A 15,477-nucleotide genomic window follows, 5' to 3' on the forward strand; every position below is an offset into this window, starting at 1 on the left:
TTGAACCAGGAGGGAAACACATCGATGCAACAATTGCTCGATCCCTTGCTTATCTAGTCTGGGTGCCTTGCAAAGTCCCTCATGGGAGAGAGTCCGTTTCTCTTGTCATGTGGTCAGAAATGGAAGCCTCACTTCCCACTCCTGACCCGCTTCATCCTTTACTGTAGGGCTGGGCATTTTCCTCTGAAGAGCCTGCTTTTCAGTGATATCTGCTGCATGAAACCATGGTGGGTTCTGCACCTGTGCTGTATCTAACCAGGTGTGAGTGGGAAGATTTTCTTTCCTGAAGGACGTGAGCTTTTGTTTTCCCAAATAGCAAAAACATACCAAGTAGAAACATACTACTTATATTTCATTAGCAGAGCATTTGAAAATTTAAAGGGAATTAAATATAGATTTATTAATGAATATTAGAACCTGAAAAAAAAAACCCAACATTTTTAAAAGACATTTTATGAAGTATGTGCCATCTATAGGAAATAGGTAGGACCTGCTTGCTGAAAGTATTGTTTGTTGTTTTTCTTTTTATTGATGTTCAACTCCCCACACTTTTAAATCAACTAAGAGAAAATGTTTAGCAAATTGCACAAACTGGAAAGTATACCTAACCTGCTTAGGTGTTTTTCTTAATTTTAAAATTAAGAAATATAAATATATATTTATGTGTTAAATATATAAAGAAAGTTTCACAGGTCATGATGATGGCTCATCCAATCCATTAATATAACTGGATTTTGCAACATACCTTTGAGCTCAGGGAGTAGTCAGTGGAGAGGTGACCAATTTTTGAAAAATTATTGACCATAGACTCACTTTTACATTTTTATTTTCCAAATGAAGAATGACTTAATGCTAATTAACAAGTTAATTTCCACAACAGCAAGAGAAGAGTGTCACCTTAACTAGAAACCTCAGAGTGGAAAACTGTGAAAAGTAAAACATTTGCTTTCTTATGATAAATATAAATGCTAGTCCCTCAGACTAGGCTACTGGATTGATTTTCTTGAATGATAATTTTTATTGGTTTCGAAATCATTCACTGATGTTTTAAATGTAAGTCCTGTAACGCTATCTCCACAGTTAGTTCACAAGACACATTGTTCTTTATTAGGTCTTTTTAAAAAATGGAATTATTTCATTTTCCCTAAGACTGTATTCATTAGACAGATGGTCATTTAGAAAATGTGTTAGATCCTGGGGCTATAGCAGTGAGTAAAAACATTGGGGGATTTCCCTGGTGGTCCAGTCACTGAGACTCCAGTCTCCCAGTGCAGGGGGTCTGGGTTCGATTCCTGGTCAGGGAACTAGATCCCACATGCTGCAACTAAGACCCGGTGCAAATAAAAAACAAACAAAAAGAACAGGTGGGGGTTCCATCCCTGGATGTTCTCCTGGACAATATGTCATATTCTTATCACCTTCTCAAAGTTTCCTTAGAGAAAAGCATTGAAATATTATATGGGCACTTAGACTGTAAGAAACAGACCCAAGGTCAGTGTCCTGAATCTAGCCATGCTTTTATTTGGTTCCGGTGATTCCCTCTTGTTCCCCAAACAAACCTGTGTTAGCCTGAAAATGCTTTGATAAAGGCACTGATTTGATCCCCTGTCGCCCTATGAGATGCATGGAATTGAGGTCTCACCACAATATCTTTGTGTCTCATTCGCTTCTGCATATGAATTTATGTGAATGAAAATGATTTAAATAAAGGAACAACGGCAGTAGGCAGTAATAGACTTTAATATTCAATATTCTTTATGGTATCACTTTCATACATTGCTGGTTATTACTATTTCTTAGGATAGAGTAAGCTTATAAAGCAATTAGATAAAAAAAAAATCTTATCACAAGTGCTGTGCTGTCTTTGTAATACCAGTGAAAAGCCTTTTGTACTGTCAGGATTTAACTAAAGAATTATATGAAGACAGAAGAGCTCATTTCAGCTTCCCATAAGTCTTAAGACATGATTTTGCTGCTGTTGTACTTATATTATATATTACCTTTGGAGAAACATCTCCCTGAATTACCGAGAGGGTATGTGTAAATTATGTTACTGTAAATATTGATGTAACCAGAGCATGTTTTGTCATGCATGAACCTCAAACCAGAATATTGTGCTAAGTTCCCTCCTTCTGGGTCTATCCGTCAGCTGTGTAGTCCAGCCTTGGACAGTATCACAGAACTTTATTTCACTGACTCATCTTTAAATCAAGGGTTTGCATACTTAATTTCAAGCTAAAGAAGATGAAAATTTGCTAAAAGCTCGTCTTTTGTGCTTTGTCACATCTTTCCCTGCCCTCTCTTACATGTGGGGAGTGCTGTATGTTATCTCAATATGTTTTCTTTAAAAATTAGCAACTCTGGGGAATTTCCTAGGAGTCTTGTGATTAAGATTCAGGGTTTCCAAAGCAGGCGGTACAGGTTTGATCCCTGGTCAAGGAACTAAGATCCCACATTCTGTGTGGTACGGCCAAAAAAAAAAAAAAAAGGCAACTCTTTGCACTAGGTACATCTTCCCCTGCAGTTCTCTGTTCTTTGTGTCCATACATAACATTCGAGACATTTTCTAGAAGATATTTCTCAGTCTCTTCCTCTTGACTTCACAGGAGTCTGTGAATGCTGCCTTGTTCTTGAATCCTTTCCTGTCAGTTCTCTCCATTTTTCTCCTACTTCAGTCTGACCCTTCTGTCTCCTCAAAGGTTGCTCTCTTCTGCCTGTCCCTTTACTGGTTAGTATTCTTCACGGCATTTCCTAGGCTGTGTTTTCTGCACACGCTCCCTGGGAGACCTTTGTTCCCTGGTGTTTGGGTACTGCGTTCGTTGCGATGAATCCTGTGATCATGTTACCATCTCAGGGCCCTACTCTAGTTCCAGATCTCCCTCTTCAGTGGAGATGTCTACTGGTGTGTCTCTGAGGCACCTATGCTTTTTTCTCCTTGAGTTCCTCTTCGAGTTCTTCATCTACCTTTGTCCTTCCCCGAAGAAATAGCTGCACTGGTTCTTCAATTGTAGAAGCTGGAAGTCTGGGGTGACTCTGACCTCTCAGCTGCCTTTCTTGTCTCTGTCACCTCCTCCTCTGGAATCTCTCCTCCCCCCTCTCCTGCATCCCCTGCAGTTGCCCCGTCACCTAGCAGGGCTCTGTGTTGCAGCTCCCTGGAGGATTTCTCCCTCTACCTGTTTTGTGTACACTGCAGTAAAGCCCGTCTTCCCTCAAAGCAAGCTGATCCTGTTCTATATATCAAAAACTGTAAAATACTTTGGGATGAATTGAACAATGCAGGTAGTCTCTGTACTCGTAATTCTATAAAACATTGCTGAAGAATTAAGTTAGATCGAAATTAGTAGAGTGATACATGATTAGAAGATTCAGTATCATTGAAGTATCAGTTTTCTCAAATTGGCCTACAGATTTAATAAGCTCTTGTTAATCATCCAAGCAAGCATTTTTATAGCTATGAATGAGCTGATATCAATTGGGATTATTAATTTTTTATACTGTTACTAATATTATTATTAACATTATTTAATTTATATGAAAATCTAGAACTGGGAAAACTAGGGTGAAAATATCATTGGTTGCTTTTGAGCAAGTTGGGACTGAGTGGGAAATAATAGGGAGGAATTTAATAAGGTAATGGGAACGCCCTTTATCCAAAGAGAGGTGTACGTTACATGGATTTATCAATTTGTCAAAACTCACTGAACTGACCCAGGACTACTTTAAAATGAATTCCCTCTCTCAGTTTAATCCTCCTAGAGTTAGAAGGCCACGTTAGAACAGAGAGGGGCCCAAGGCGTCGTTTGTGACTCTCTGTGTGTGAAGGAATAAGCACAGGGCGGTCGCCTGCCGTGCGCTCAGTGCTGGCCGTGACTCAGGAAGCCGAGAAGCAAGGTGTCCCTCCCTTAGGCGCCGAGAGGCTCTGGTGCCGGGTGCCTTGTTTGGGCAGTTGATACTCTGGCTGTGCTGGGAAGTGTGGACAGTGACCCTGGGTCAGGTAGGCCTCTGTTCCGCGTCTGCCACGTCCAGGCTTATTTTACACTCTGGGCCTTGCTCTCGACCACATGGAGACGTGAAGGACGTTAGCAATGGTTCTTCATAAAAGCAGAACCCGGAATTGCGCCCTGAAACTCTGGTCACTCTTTTCCAAAGTTAAACCCCGTCTTTTTATCCACTGTTTTGTGTTAACTTGTCCTTTGGACATAAGTATTGAGTTGGCCAAGAAGTTTGTTTGCGTTTTTCTTTTAGGTGGTATGGAAAACCTGAATGAACTTTTTGACCAAACCAGTACTTTCTACAGTGTGTGATTATTAATCTTGATCAACTTTCTTTTACTTCCAGTGTTGTGCTGCGTCCTCAGCTTTAAGGGCCTGCTTCCACATGGCCTATATATATGATATCTCTAAAACATTTTAAGGAAACTCTTGAGTCATTCACTCAGAAATGAATTTATTCATCCAATTATTCACCCAGTGCCTGCTCTGTGCCAGGAATTGGGGATAAAATAGAATAAGCTTATAAAGACTGAAATATCAGTTAATGAGATCGTGCCAATTACTAACTCGGACCCAGTTTTAGGCTTGCTGAAGGGGATTAGGGAGTATCTGTGCCAGCTTTTCACTGTTTATAGTTGAGATGGTGGGATACATTCTCTTTATGGGAAAGACATGATTTGACCTGCTAATATACACTTACAACAACATGAGATTTTACAAAGCAGTATAGATTTTGTATTCGTTTTTAAAAAGAAACCAATCCTTTACCTTTTCCCAGGAAGAGTAGGCCAAGTGTATAATATAAAGCATATTCATTGGACAATATCCAGGTTTTTGTTATTAAATAGAACTTATTATTTTCTGATTATAAAAGCCACATATGATCATTTGAATATCTTTTTTAAGAGAATGCTGTATTTTCATTGTTTTTAGGTATGGGGTAATTCCCAATGTTTATGCCTTCGTAAATGAAGTTCCTATAAATATTGATTGGCATGAATCTTTGTTATTCACTTAGCTTCTTACTTTGTGAGGATAGCAACTGGAAAATGAAATAAATGGACTGGTCAAAGAGTATAGGATATTTCTTGGCCCATGACGTGCACTTGCACATTCCTTTGGGAAAAGACTGTATCACTTCATGCTTATCTCCAGTATAGGTTTTATTGTTGCAGCCTAGGGCTGAGTTCTCTTTAATGGGTGAAAAGGCGTTCCTATTTTCCTAGCACTGGAGTTGATGGGGTCCCAAACTTCTGCTCCTACTTGGGACTGAGTTCTGTTGCATTGAAGAACATTTTTTTTGCAGCTGAAAAGACAAAGTGAAAATTTCAGTCCTTTTCTTTTGGTGTCCTCTTCAAATTAAGCTTAATTTGATCAGGTTTTCATATAAGGAAAATATATGGTCTGCCTGGTAGCAGACCATACTGCAGGAAGGCCACTCACTCTTCTAGGACCACCTTACTTGGAGTGGCCACTCCCACACTCCAATGTGATACATTCTTCTTTCTTAAACTCTTTTGCTTGCAACAACAAAAAGAATCATCAAAAGATTTAAAACAAAGCTCTGTACTCCAATCATTTTTTTAAAGAAATTAAAAGGCATTGTATCTTCTGTTAAATATTTATGTAGGAGGCCATTGATGTCTTCATTTAAATCTGTCTTTTGAGATGCAAATTAGACACAGTTTGGAGGTGGGGAGGTGCAGATGCTTTCCCAGGAAAGTGCTCAAGTATGACTTTCCTAATGAACAGGCATCTTATTGTTTTTCTCTGGAAAGCCTGCATATACTATTCTTTAAATGGAATTTTTATTTGACTTTATAAAATTCTTAAATAGCCTCTTGGGATATTTAGGGGTTTCTCATAAAGGTGCTTTATAAAGAGTTTATCATCTAAAAAATTGCAGTTATGTAGTTCAATTAAATGTATTTGTTAAGCAAACTCAAGAATATGTTGTCTGTCTTATGATAAAATTAATTATTGTGTAGGATACAGGTTTTCCATGTTGAGACTTGTATAGTGAGTCTCTTTAACATATGTGCTCATTAAAAATACTCATGCATGTCTATTTTTAAAGACATTAGATATTTGCTGTGTTTATTTTTGTTTTTACCCCCCAGAGTCCCTTGGAATTATGGCATCGTGTCCTTTCAGAAAATATTCTTTTATTTTTTTATATCCGAGACCTTGAGTATTTAATTTTCTTTTCAGTAAAGCTGTCGGTTGTAATCTGCAATTAAAAAAAAAAAACCTAATAAAACAAATCCTCATTTCACAATTTAAACCTTATTGAGTCTAATTCACCAGCACTGCACGTTTATTATTCTCCTGCAGTTTGACGTGCCTCCAGTTGTAATTGTGTTGACCCTTCAATGCATTAAATCTCCCCAGTGCTTATCAAACTGGGCGAGATAAGTCTACAATTCGGAACTTCATTAAATATCTCATTTATATTAAACAGATGATAGCTTCTAACAGAAATAAGAATTTGTTCCAATGGAGAAGCCACAGTTGTGGTTTCCTCCGTGTTTGGAATGTGCTGTGTTTGCTTTGCTGTGCTGTAGCCCCTGCCTCCCCGCTGCCCCCACTACCTAAGTCTCCCTGCCTCTGGCTGTAGGCCTTTGCCGAAGCATCAGGTGGGGTTAACCTTGGAGCCCCCATTGGGAGGATTTGTATTTATATGTTCTGTTCCCTATTGTTTCATGGCCTTACTAGCATACATTTCTCTCTTCTATTATTTTATGAAGTTCATAACTTATAAGGCACAGCTGTTATGCCACTCATTATTTTAATTCTTGGTGATGGGAATCAACCTATATTCTCCACTTATCTAGCAGATTGTATGCTTGTGAAATAGGCATCTTTGCCTGCTTCATTAGAATACTTGATCTTTACTTCTGTATTGTCAATATCCTATATAGCTTTTTGTTGTTGTTGTTTTTAAGCCTTTATTGAATTTGTGACAGTATTACTTCTGTTTTATGTTTTGGACTTTTTTGGCCATGAGGCATGTGGGATCTTAGTTCCCCAACCAGGGATTGAACCCAAACCCCCTGCTTTGGAAGGCAAAATCTTAACCACTGGGCCACCAGGGAGGTCCCTATCCTATATGGTTTATTTTCTCTCATACTTAGGATCACAATGAAAGAATAGGATGTTTGTTTCTAATTTCAGCAGAAAAAATGGAGGCTCAATGTGTTGTTGAAGACACCTGAGCTAACAAGTGGCCTTTAGGTCTTAGAGTGTAGGTGGTCATTCTCCCCTGCACACGCATCATGGTGTGCTAATGGTTAGCTGTATTTACACACTCTAAGTGTAAAAAGCAAAGTTAAATTTCAGCTTCCATTCTGATAATGATAACGCATGTGTTGCACAGGGCAGTATGTCATAAAGAATTCTGAATTAAACCATAACTTAAATTGACTTCAACAGATACTTAACCGTCAAACTGAAAAAATAAGCAACAAATGAATTTGGAAAAAAGCCTTTAATATACATATTTTTCCTCTAGTGCTTGAAATCTGACAGAACTTCATGGGAGGCACAGTGTAAAGTGGCACAGAAAGTTGGTCATTAGGCAGAGCTGTCATCACAAATTATTTTGGTACAGGGTGAAAAGTTCTAGTTCATTTGGTACTCAGTTGGACGCAGGCCTTGGGCAAGTTGTTATAATCCCCCATGCTGCTCCTGGGCCTCCACTTCTGACTTTGCCTTTCTCCATCTTCCTCTGCAGCTGAAGTCTCCTGGGAGCCCCCCTGGACCCGAGCTGCCCATTGAAACGGTGCTGGATGAGAGAGAGCGAAGGATTTCCCACTCCCTCTACAGCGGGCTCGAGGGTCTTGATGAATCACCCACAAGAAATGCTGCGCTCAGTAGGATAATGGGTGAGTCAGGTATAGCCCTGTTGGTCCCATCTTATTTTTATGCTTTTACTGGTTCACGGAGAGGTTATTAATGTAATATTAATGTAAAGGAGTCCCGTGTTTTCAAGAAGAAAAGGAGCACGTTCGTTGTAATCATTCAGGAAGTGTTAATGCCAAGAGAGGCAATCAATACATTGATTTTGTTAAGTGAGGTTTAGATCCTATAACACGTGGGAAAGGAGAAAAAGAAGGGGATCACACAGAAGTGCTTTCCAGTGATCAAGATATTCTTAGTGTGTCTGAGATGTTAAATGAAGCTGTGTTTTGGTTTTTGTTTTTTTTTAGTCAAAATTTAGAGGTTTATGGCAAGATTTCAAAGTCATATTTTTATAATAGCACTGTTTACAGGGAGAGGAAAAAATACGTAGATATGTGTATATGAAGTATTCACATTTTGTGGTTGTTATGGACTAAAGTGTTACCCTGTTTTAATTACATCTCGACTTTTTCAAAGGCTTCATTTGAAAATCCTGAAACTAGTGTTTTGCGTCCTTTGTTTGCATTCAGCACCATTCTGTCTGCGTGGCCCCCAGTGGGTAATGAGGTTATTAGCACTTGCTCTGCAGCCTTTCAGCTCTCTGCTAACAGATCCGGTTAATAAAGACTTGCTTTGCCACCAGAGTGGTTGGATTTACTGAGTTGCTCATCTTGGGATTAGCTTGTGAGAGTTGTCAAATTTAAAATGTAAGAAGCTGTTTTGATTAAAATAGCACGTGACCTAAAATGCTTTGATTGCTGGTGTGTTTTGCAAGCCTCTAATACAAAGTACAAGCCTAAATTTTACTCCATTCGCAGCACATTTAATGGAGATTGAATACAGTCCATGTCTCCATTAGGAAGCTTCATTGGGACAGGAATTTGTTTCCTTCATCAGTGTATGTTTATGGAAAGCCTACTGTTGGCAAGACACTGTATTTACTTTTGCTGTAGATGCAAAGAAGAGTGAGAAACAGTCTGCCTTCAAAGAACTTTCTACCAGGCATGATCAGAAAAATACGTGAACATGACTAGTAGAATTTTCTGTTGTTCTTCCTCTAATCCTTCCAGCTTTCTTATTTGGATATACTGCTAAATTCCCCATTTCTTATTTTATTACATGTAGAATAAAGACATGCCAGCTCTCTGGTTTAATTTTGTCAACATTTTTGTTTGATCTTCTTGGTGTAGTGTGAGCAGGGGAAGAATGCCAAAGGTATTGCATACCTGTCAGACAACAGGCATTGCACATGGTGTGTTAGATTAGCCTACATTTATTAAAAATCACTCTCCTCACTGCTGTGAGGTTTCCCCTACTTTCCCAGTTTTGGTGTGTCACTTGATCTTCATTAAACACTTTTTTTATTGTTGAAAATTCAGACCTCTTAAGAGAGAAAGAGAGTATGTGTGTCCCTGGATCTGTATGCATACAAAGTGATTCGCTGTAATTTCCCCTTTATTATAGGAACATAGGACTTGCCATACTGAATCAGACCATTGGTCCACCAGTTCCTGTAACCTGCATCCTGCCTCCAATCCCTGATGCTTCAGAGGAAGGCGAAAAACTAAAACTAAAAAACAAACCAAAAGCCCCAAATTCACCTAGTGACTTTTGGAAATGCTGTATATATGGGTTGAGGATTCCTTCTTTTTCTTTGGTCTTGTGCCCTGATTTTGTTAGTAATGTCCTCATTAGTCCTAAGTTTCCTTTAGAGTTGGCATTGTTTTCCTTTCCCTCTGCTGGAGATGTAATGGACTTTAAAACTCCAGATGGTTCTGCTGGGGTAGTAACCTCCCTTTCAGCTCTGTGCTTTGTAATGTATTGTGGGTTCTGTTTTGGGCTGGGGGTGACAGACTCCTTTTATGGTAGGCCAAACTGATATTGTATGATTTGGGTATTTTAAGATTTTTTTAACAAGTTGTACTGGAAACTAGGAGTCTCATATATTTTACTCTGAGAAATGTATGTGCTGAATTTGATTTTTTATCTTGAGTTTTAAAAATTTGATAATTCTTCAGTCTTTGTCAGTCTCTATTTGAGCATCATTGACCCTAAGAAACAAACAGTATTCATAATGTCGCTTCCCACTTAGAGTTAGAAATCTTGCAAAAAATAGTGTCTTTCAAAAAGATACCAAAGCAAGGTACCAAATATAAGAAATTAAAGCACTGAATTTCAGTTACGCTAAACCGGTAGCACCATCATTTACTAATGGGCGCAGTATCTGGGTGCATGAAAATTTCTCAGACAGATCTTGTTTGGTTGGTGGTTGTCTTCTATCCATTTAGCCCCTGTTTGGACACCAGTGGAGGTGGTGGTATCTGCTTCATGATCTGCTATGATTCAGATAGAACTTTGTGTTGAAATTCCAGATGACTACATTAAGAAATGATAAATTTCATGTGGACAGGGTGAATTTTCACATAGAATATTCTTCCTGTGGAACTCTAGATCCAAAAGGGGCTTTGAAGCTGACTCATTTCTATGGGAACATAACCCAGGAGAGAAGCTTCCAAAAAATAGACCTAAAAAGGGAGCGATTCTAGAGTTGGGAACATGTCAGATGTCACCAGTCACACTTTCCCACTTAACAAATAAAAGAGCTAAGCCCCAAGATCCCATGATGGTTTTAGTTTTATTTTGTTCTTGGCTATTTCCTCTTTCTAAAAATAGCCCTCTCTGGGGATTAGTGGGATCACATAGTAAGTGTCAGTGACATTTAACCTTTATGAACATCCATTTTGAAGTATCCACATTTTCAAGCAACTGGCATTACACAGTCTACAGACTCTTCCATTCTGGCCAACACAATGATTTAAATCAAAGAAGTTGTTTCAGAGGAAACCGTCTTACAAACCCTGTGCCCAGCCTACTTAACATCTCTTCAGGGGAACTTTGGACTAAAGAAACTAAGTGACAGGTCGGAAGCCCCAGAATTCTGGGTTTCTGAACCAAAGTTATGATGTATATTTTTCCGAGTCATGAATCCTGTGTTATTGGAACCTGAGTCATCTCCTCAACTTTTGGTGAGGTCAGCCAGACTTGCAAACAAAGGCAAGAGTTCTCCAGGTATCTTCTGTATTGGCTGGCTCTTCACTATCATGGATTTTCAAGGAGTGATCTTGCACACTCATCAAAGAGAAATCTGTATGGAGTCTATGTAGGATTTCTTCCTTTTAAAAGCCTTAAAAGTATTTTACAAGTCCTGGACTGGCTTAACTACTACTACTAATAACGATAGCAGTAATAGGTGCAGCTAATTTCACCAACATGTGCACTTCATAGGACACCATCACACGCTGACATTTGGGAGCATGGAGCCTTAACATGTTTTCCAACATTTTTTATCTGAAGAATTTTTCTGTTTAAAGCACAACTGAAATCTGTTGACTCCATTTTCAAATGTAATTCAGTAGTTTTTATATTCATATACTTGTGGTGAGTTTAAAAAGTAACTTTGTTTAGAGTAGTATGAACTTGTTAGAAATGAAACATAGAGAAATGGAACATTAATGTTGTTTTCTATTGTGAGTCAAATCACTGGCAAAGTTTTCATTGGTTTCTAGTGTCATGCATGGTGCTGCCTTCTATGTAAATGTACCGATGAATAAATGTTTGGTAAAGTCATTCTGTATCGCATTGTTTCACTCTGCTACAGTTTAAATCTTAGCTTGTTTTTTAACTAGTTGTGGAAAGAGGAAAGTTAATTCACTGAAAACCAGATCAAAGGCTTCTGAAGTCAGCCCTCAAAGGGTTCACATTCAGGATGTGCCACGTACCTGCAAACTAGGTAGAGTTTGGTAGAATATGTAGTTTGATAACTTATTTATTACCCCCAATATATTCCTGAAGTTGGATCCCAAAACAATATTCTGACAAGTTTGTTATTGTTGCAAAGTGGAAAATTGATGGAAAAATATGTATTCTCAAGTCTTTTGAAATATTAACCTCCAGAATCATGGGTGAGAGAAAAAAAACTGAGTCCTTGTTTTCCTGTTAATAGGGACATTTTGTCCTGTTTATTTAGGTATAAAGTTTTGGATCACTTAAGGAACAATATTTCTACTCAAAACAGCATGAAAAAGGATTGTCACATGCAGAACCATTCTGTACTTCATATTGCTTGCTAGACTGCCTCTCAGAATATATTGCATACAAGTTCTCATTTTTATGTTTAGAAATTAGTTCACTATCATTACACCATAATGGTTTCTTCCAGTAAATTTTGCCTGTATGAGGACATGACATTTAAAACTGTGACCTGTCAGTGGTGTGCTATTAGGGATAACTTGTGTTTTTTCATTGTCTACATTTTTTTTTGTGGGGGGAGTATGTCTTGAGTAGGAAATATTTCTTTGGGTAATAGTGCTGCGATGTCCAACCTTATTTATGAATGATATTTTATTGAATAGATTTCTGTCTTTCTGTACTAATATCCTAAAACTGGAGTGGGCATAAGTGAGTCATTTGAATTCAGGAAAAGGAAACAGTGAAGTATTAAATTCGACTCCCATTTTTATTATGAACATTCATAAAAAGTTGCTAGTTTTCACAGTTTGTCAAAATGGATGTATTTCGAATCAGAATCTAGTATTTTTCTTGATAATTTGCTGAGGAGAGATTCCAGTGAACATATAGTATTTCTGTAATAGAGTAGTCTTGGTGCTAAGTAATGAATTCATTGGAAATTTCTAGCAATTGTGGTTTGGGTTGTCCTGAAAAACTCTCTATCAACTTCGTGTTTGTGCCTTTGTTTAAATGTCTAGAACAGTAATATATATTTAAATCCTTCAAGTCTATATGTATGCCATCCTCTAATTTCCAAAATGGTGTTAAAACAAAAATTATTATGTACACACTCTTATGAGTGTTTAAAAATGAGATCTTAAGACAGATAGTAAAGTGTTGCAAACTGTCTTCACATTGCTGTTGTGCTGTTTTTAAAAGTAATTTATCATAGAGGACAAGGACACCCTTTTAAAAACAGTGATAGGATTTGGAAAGGACAGCAGTCCTGTTTATTTGCCTAGGAACCAGGAGAGCTGATTTCACAGATGTGGATGTTGGACTTACAATGAGAGTGTTTCCATCCTCCTGTAAGGTGACAGGCAGTGTGTCCATTTTCTTTGCTCTGTTGGAAGAGCCAGACCAGCGTGACCACATCACACTGTGATGAATGTATCTCTGAGGACAGCCTTTCTCAAGATATTCATGTGAACTGAAGCCTCGCCCATGAGTTCTTGCTCAGAGGAAATACGGCACAAGGTTTGAGGAGGAAGCCAGAAGAGCTGTAGGTGTCTTGGGGCTGGAAGATGGCAGCATTTGAACCCCAGCTTTATCTATAAGGATTCAGGCCCTTGAATCATAATTTTACCCTAAGAAAGATAAACACCTCCCAAGCTGATCGGTGATCTTGGGCATATTTTCCTGAAAGAAAGTGATCAATGTGGACAGTTCTGGGTCTTTTCTTACCAAGAACACCATATCCTAATTGAATAAATCAGAATTCACAAGCTCCTGTGTCTTGGCCTGAAAGACCTCCCGGCAGTGAGATCCTAATCTTTTCTCTTTAAGATCACTCCTGCTGTTTCCCCACAAGGTCCCGATTCTGCGTGCACTTGCCTCTGAAGTGTCACTGGAGTGTACTGTGGGCTTTTCTCCATCGTGCATTTAGAGATGCTGTTGCTGATGTCTGTAATGAATGTCATCATTTCTTCTAGCAGAAAAAATCATAGTCATCCTTCAAAACCCCTCTCAGATGTTGACTTTTGCTGTGATTTCCAGCATCCTCTGCCTTCAGCTACCAGCACTAGTCAATGGCAGGGCACTCGCGGGACATCTCTCACAACACCAGTCAATTACCACTGTATCTGGTCTGTCTCCTTCTGCAGGCTGTGAGCCACTGAGAGACAGAGATTGTCTTTCTTACAGATCTGCTAGGTGGTAGGTGCCCAGTGAGTGAATGAGTGAGTGAGTGAGTGATGTAAGTCTGCAGGGCTTCCCTCCACATTTCCTGGTAAAAATTTTCAAAACAGCTTTAACGACTTAGAATCCACGTGGCATTTTCATGTTAGAAGTCATTCTAGAGATCAACTCTGGCCTTAGGAAGCATAAAACTGGAGACATGAAATACCACACCCAGAGCTCCATAGCATCAGAGGAAGGAATAGACCAGAGGTCTCCAATGGACATCTATTTATAAAAAATAAATTTTCTTAATTCTATTTTGTTCTACCAGGTTGAGACATTTTGGAAATTCAGACTTTTTCTGATGTAGCAAAATATTAACATTAATGCATCTCACCCTTAGTTGGATGTCTAGAATGTCTCTTTTGTTTTTCCATTGGACAGGTAAATACCAGCTGTCCCCCACGGTGAATATGCCCCAGGATGACACTGTCATTATTGAGGATGACAGGTTGCCAGTGCTTCCACCACATCTCTCTGACCAGTCATCTTCCAGCTCCCATGATGATGTAGGATTTGTGACGACAGATGCTGGCACGTGGGCCAAGGTTGGCATCAGCGACTCTGCAGAATGGTAAGAACACTCCAGGGCTGGAAAACATCGGGTAATTGCAATCACACTTGATTTTATGTTTAAATGTTCTGTCATTGAGCTCAGTGAAATGGGTGTATTTTATAGCTAAGTTCTGTTTTCATGATTTTAATGCTCATAATTATCACTCTGAACAAAAGATTTCCCTCAACCTCATAAACCTGCCCAAATGTGTTAGCCTTTCCAGGTCTATGGTTAGGAATTGAACCAAACCAACAAGAAAACTCTCACTAACTCTGAAATCCTATGCATTTGTTAAGTTTCATTTTTAATTATTTTGTGCTAAGTCACTTCAGTCGTGTCCGACTCTGTGTGACCCAGTGAACCATAGGCAGCCAGGCTCCTCTGTCCATGGGATTCTTCAGGAAAGAATACAGGAGTGGGTTGCCATGCCCTCCTCCAGGGGATCTTCTCAATGCAGGGATTGAACCTGTGTCTCTTATGTCTTCTGTATTGGCAGTGAACTTCTATACCACTAGAACTTCCTGGGAAGCCCTTTAATTATTTTAGATCTTTGTTAATTTGATGAATTGTTTTTCTATTCGATAAATAAATTCTAAGCAAATCCCTAATGTGACTGAGAATTTGTAACAGTTAGATGACTTTGGCCAAATCAATAGTTGTTATGTTTTGGGAGTGGAGAAGAGGATTTTACAGGTTTTCTTTTTAGAGTGTTGTGACTGTTCTAGTCTTTGTACTTTTATTATTATTATTATTATTATTATTTTGACCTCGTGGTGCTGCATGTGGGATCTTAGTTCCTCGACCAAGGATCAAACCTTCGCCTCCTGCATCCACTGGACCACCAGGGAAATCCCTATACTTGTGTAACATCATGACTTCTGGGGCAGTCGAATCCTATTTTTTCTCCTTTTTTAAAATAGAAGAAAGTATTTGATATTATTGAGTCAGTGGGTGCACAGAAATGAGGATGTGCCTAGTAATTATATACATCAATAAGCAAAAGGATCATCCCTCCTAGGGATGACCATGGAAGGCTGTAGTGATAATTAACACAAACCATGT

At 38.7% G+C, this 15,477-nt stretch overlaps 1 protein-coding gene across 13 annotated transcripts in view; it reads left to right on the forward strand.

Moving 5' to 3' along the window:
* The window catches only part of PARD3 (par-3 family cell polarity regulator), a 553,895-nt gene that overhangs the window by 335,137 nt on the left and 203,281 nt on the right, over window positions 1-15,477 (forward strand). For all 13 annotated transcript variants that reach the window (XM_065921047.1, XM_065921054.1, XM_065921051.1 and 10 more), the window contains 2 exons: window positions 7,726-7,876; window positions 14,244-14,433. In XM_065921047.1, coding sequence (XP_065777119.1) covers window positions 7,726-7,876; window positions 14,244-14,433 — 341 coding nt within the window. The remainder of the gene's footprint in view (window positions 1-7,725; window positions 7,877-14,243; window positions 14,434-15,477) is intronic.

Source organism: Muntiacus reevesi, chromosome 2 (genome assembly GCF_963930625.1).
Source record: "Muntiacus reevesi chromosome 2, mMunRee1.1, whole genome shotgun sequence".
In the NCBI taxonomy this organism is placed as follows: domain Eukaryota; kingdom Metazoa; phylum Chordata; class Mammalia; order Artiodactyla; family Cervidae; genus Muntiacus; species Muntiacus reevesi.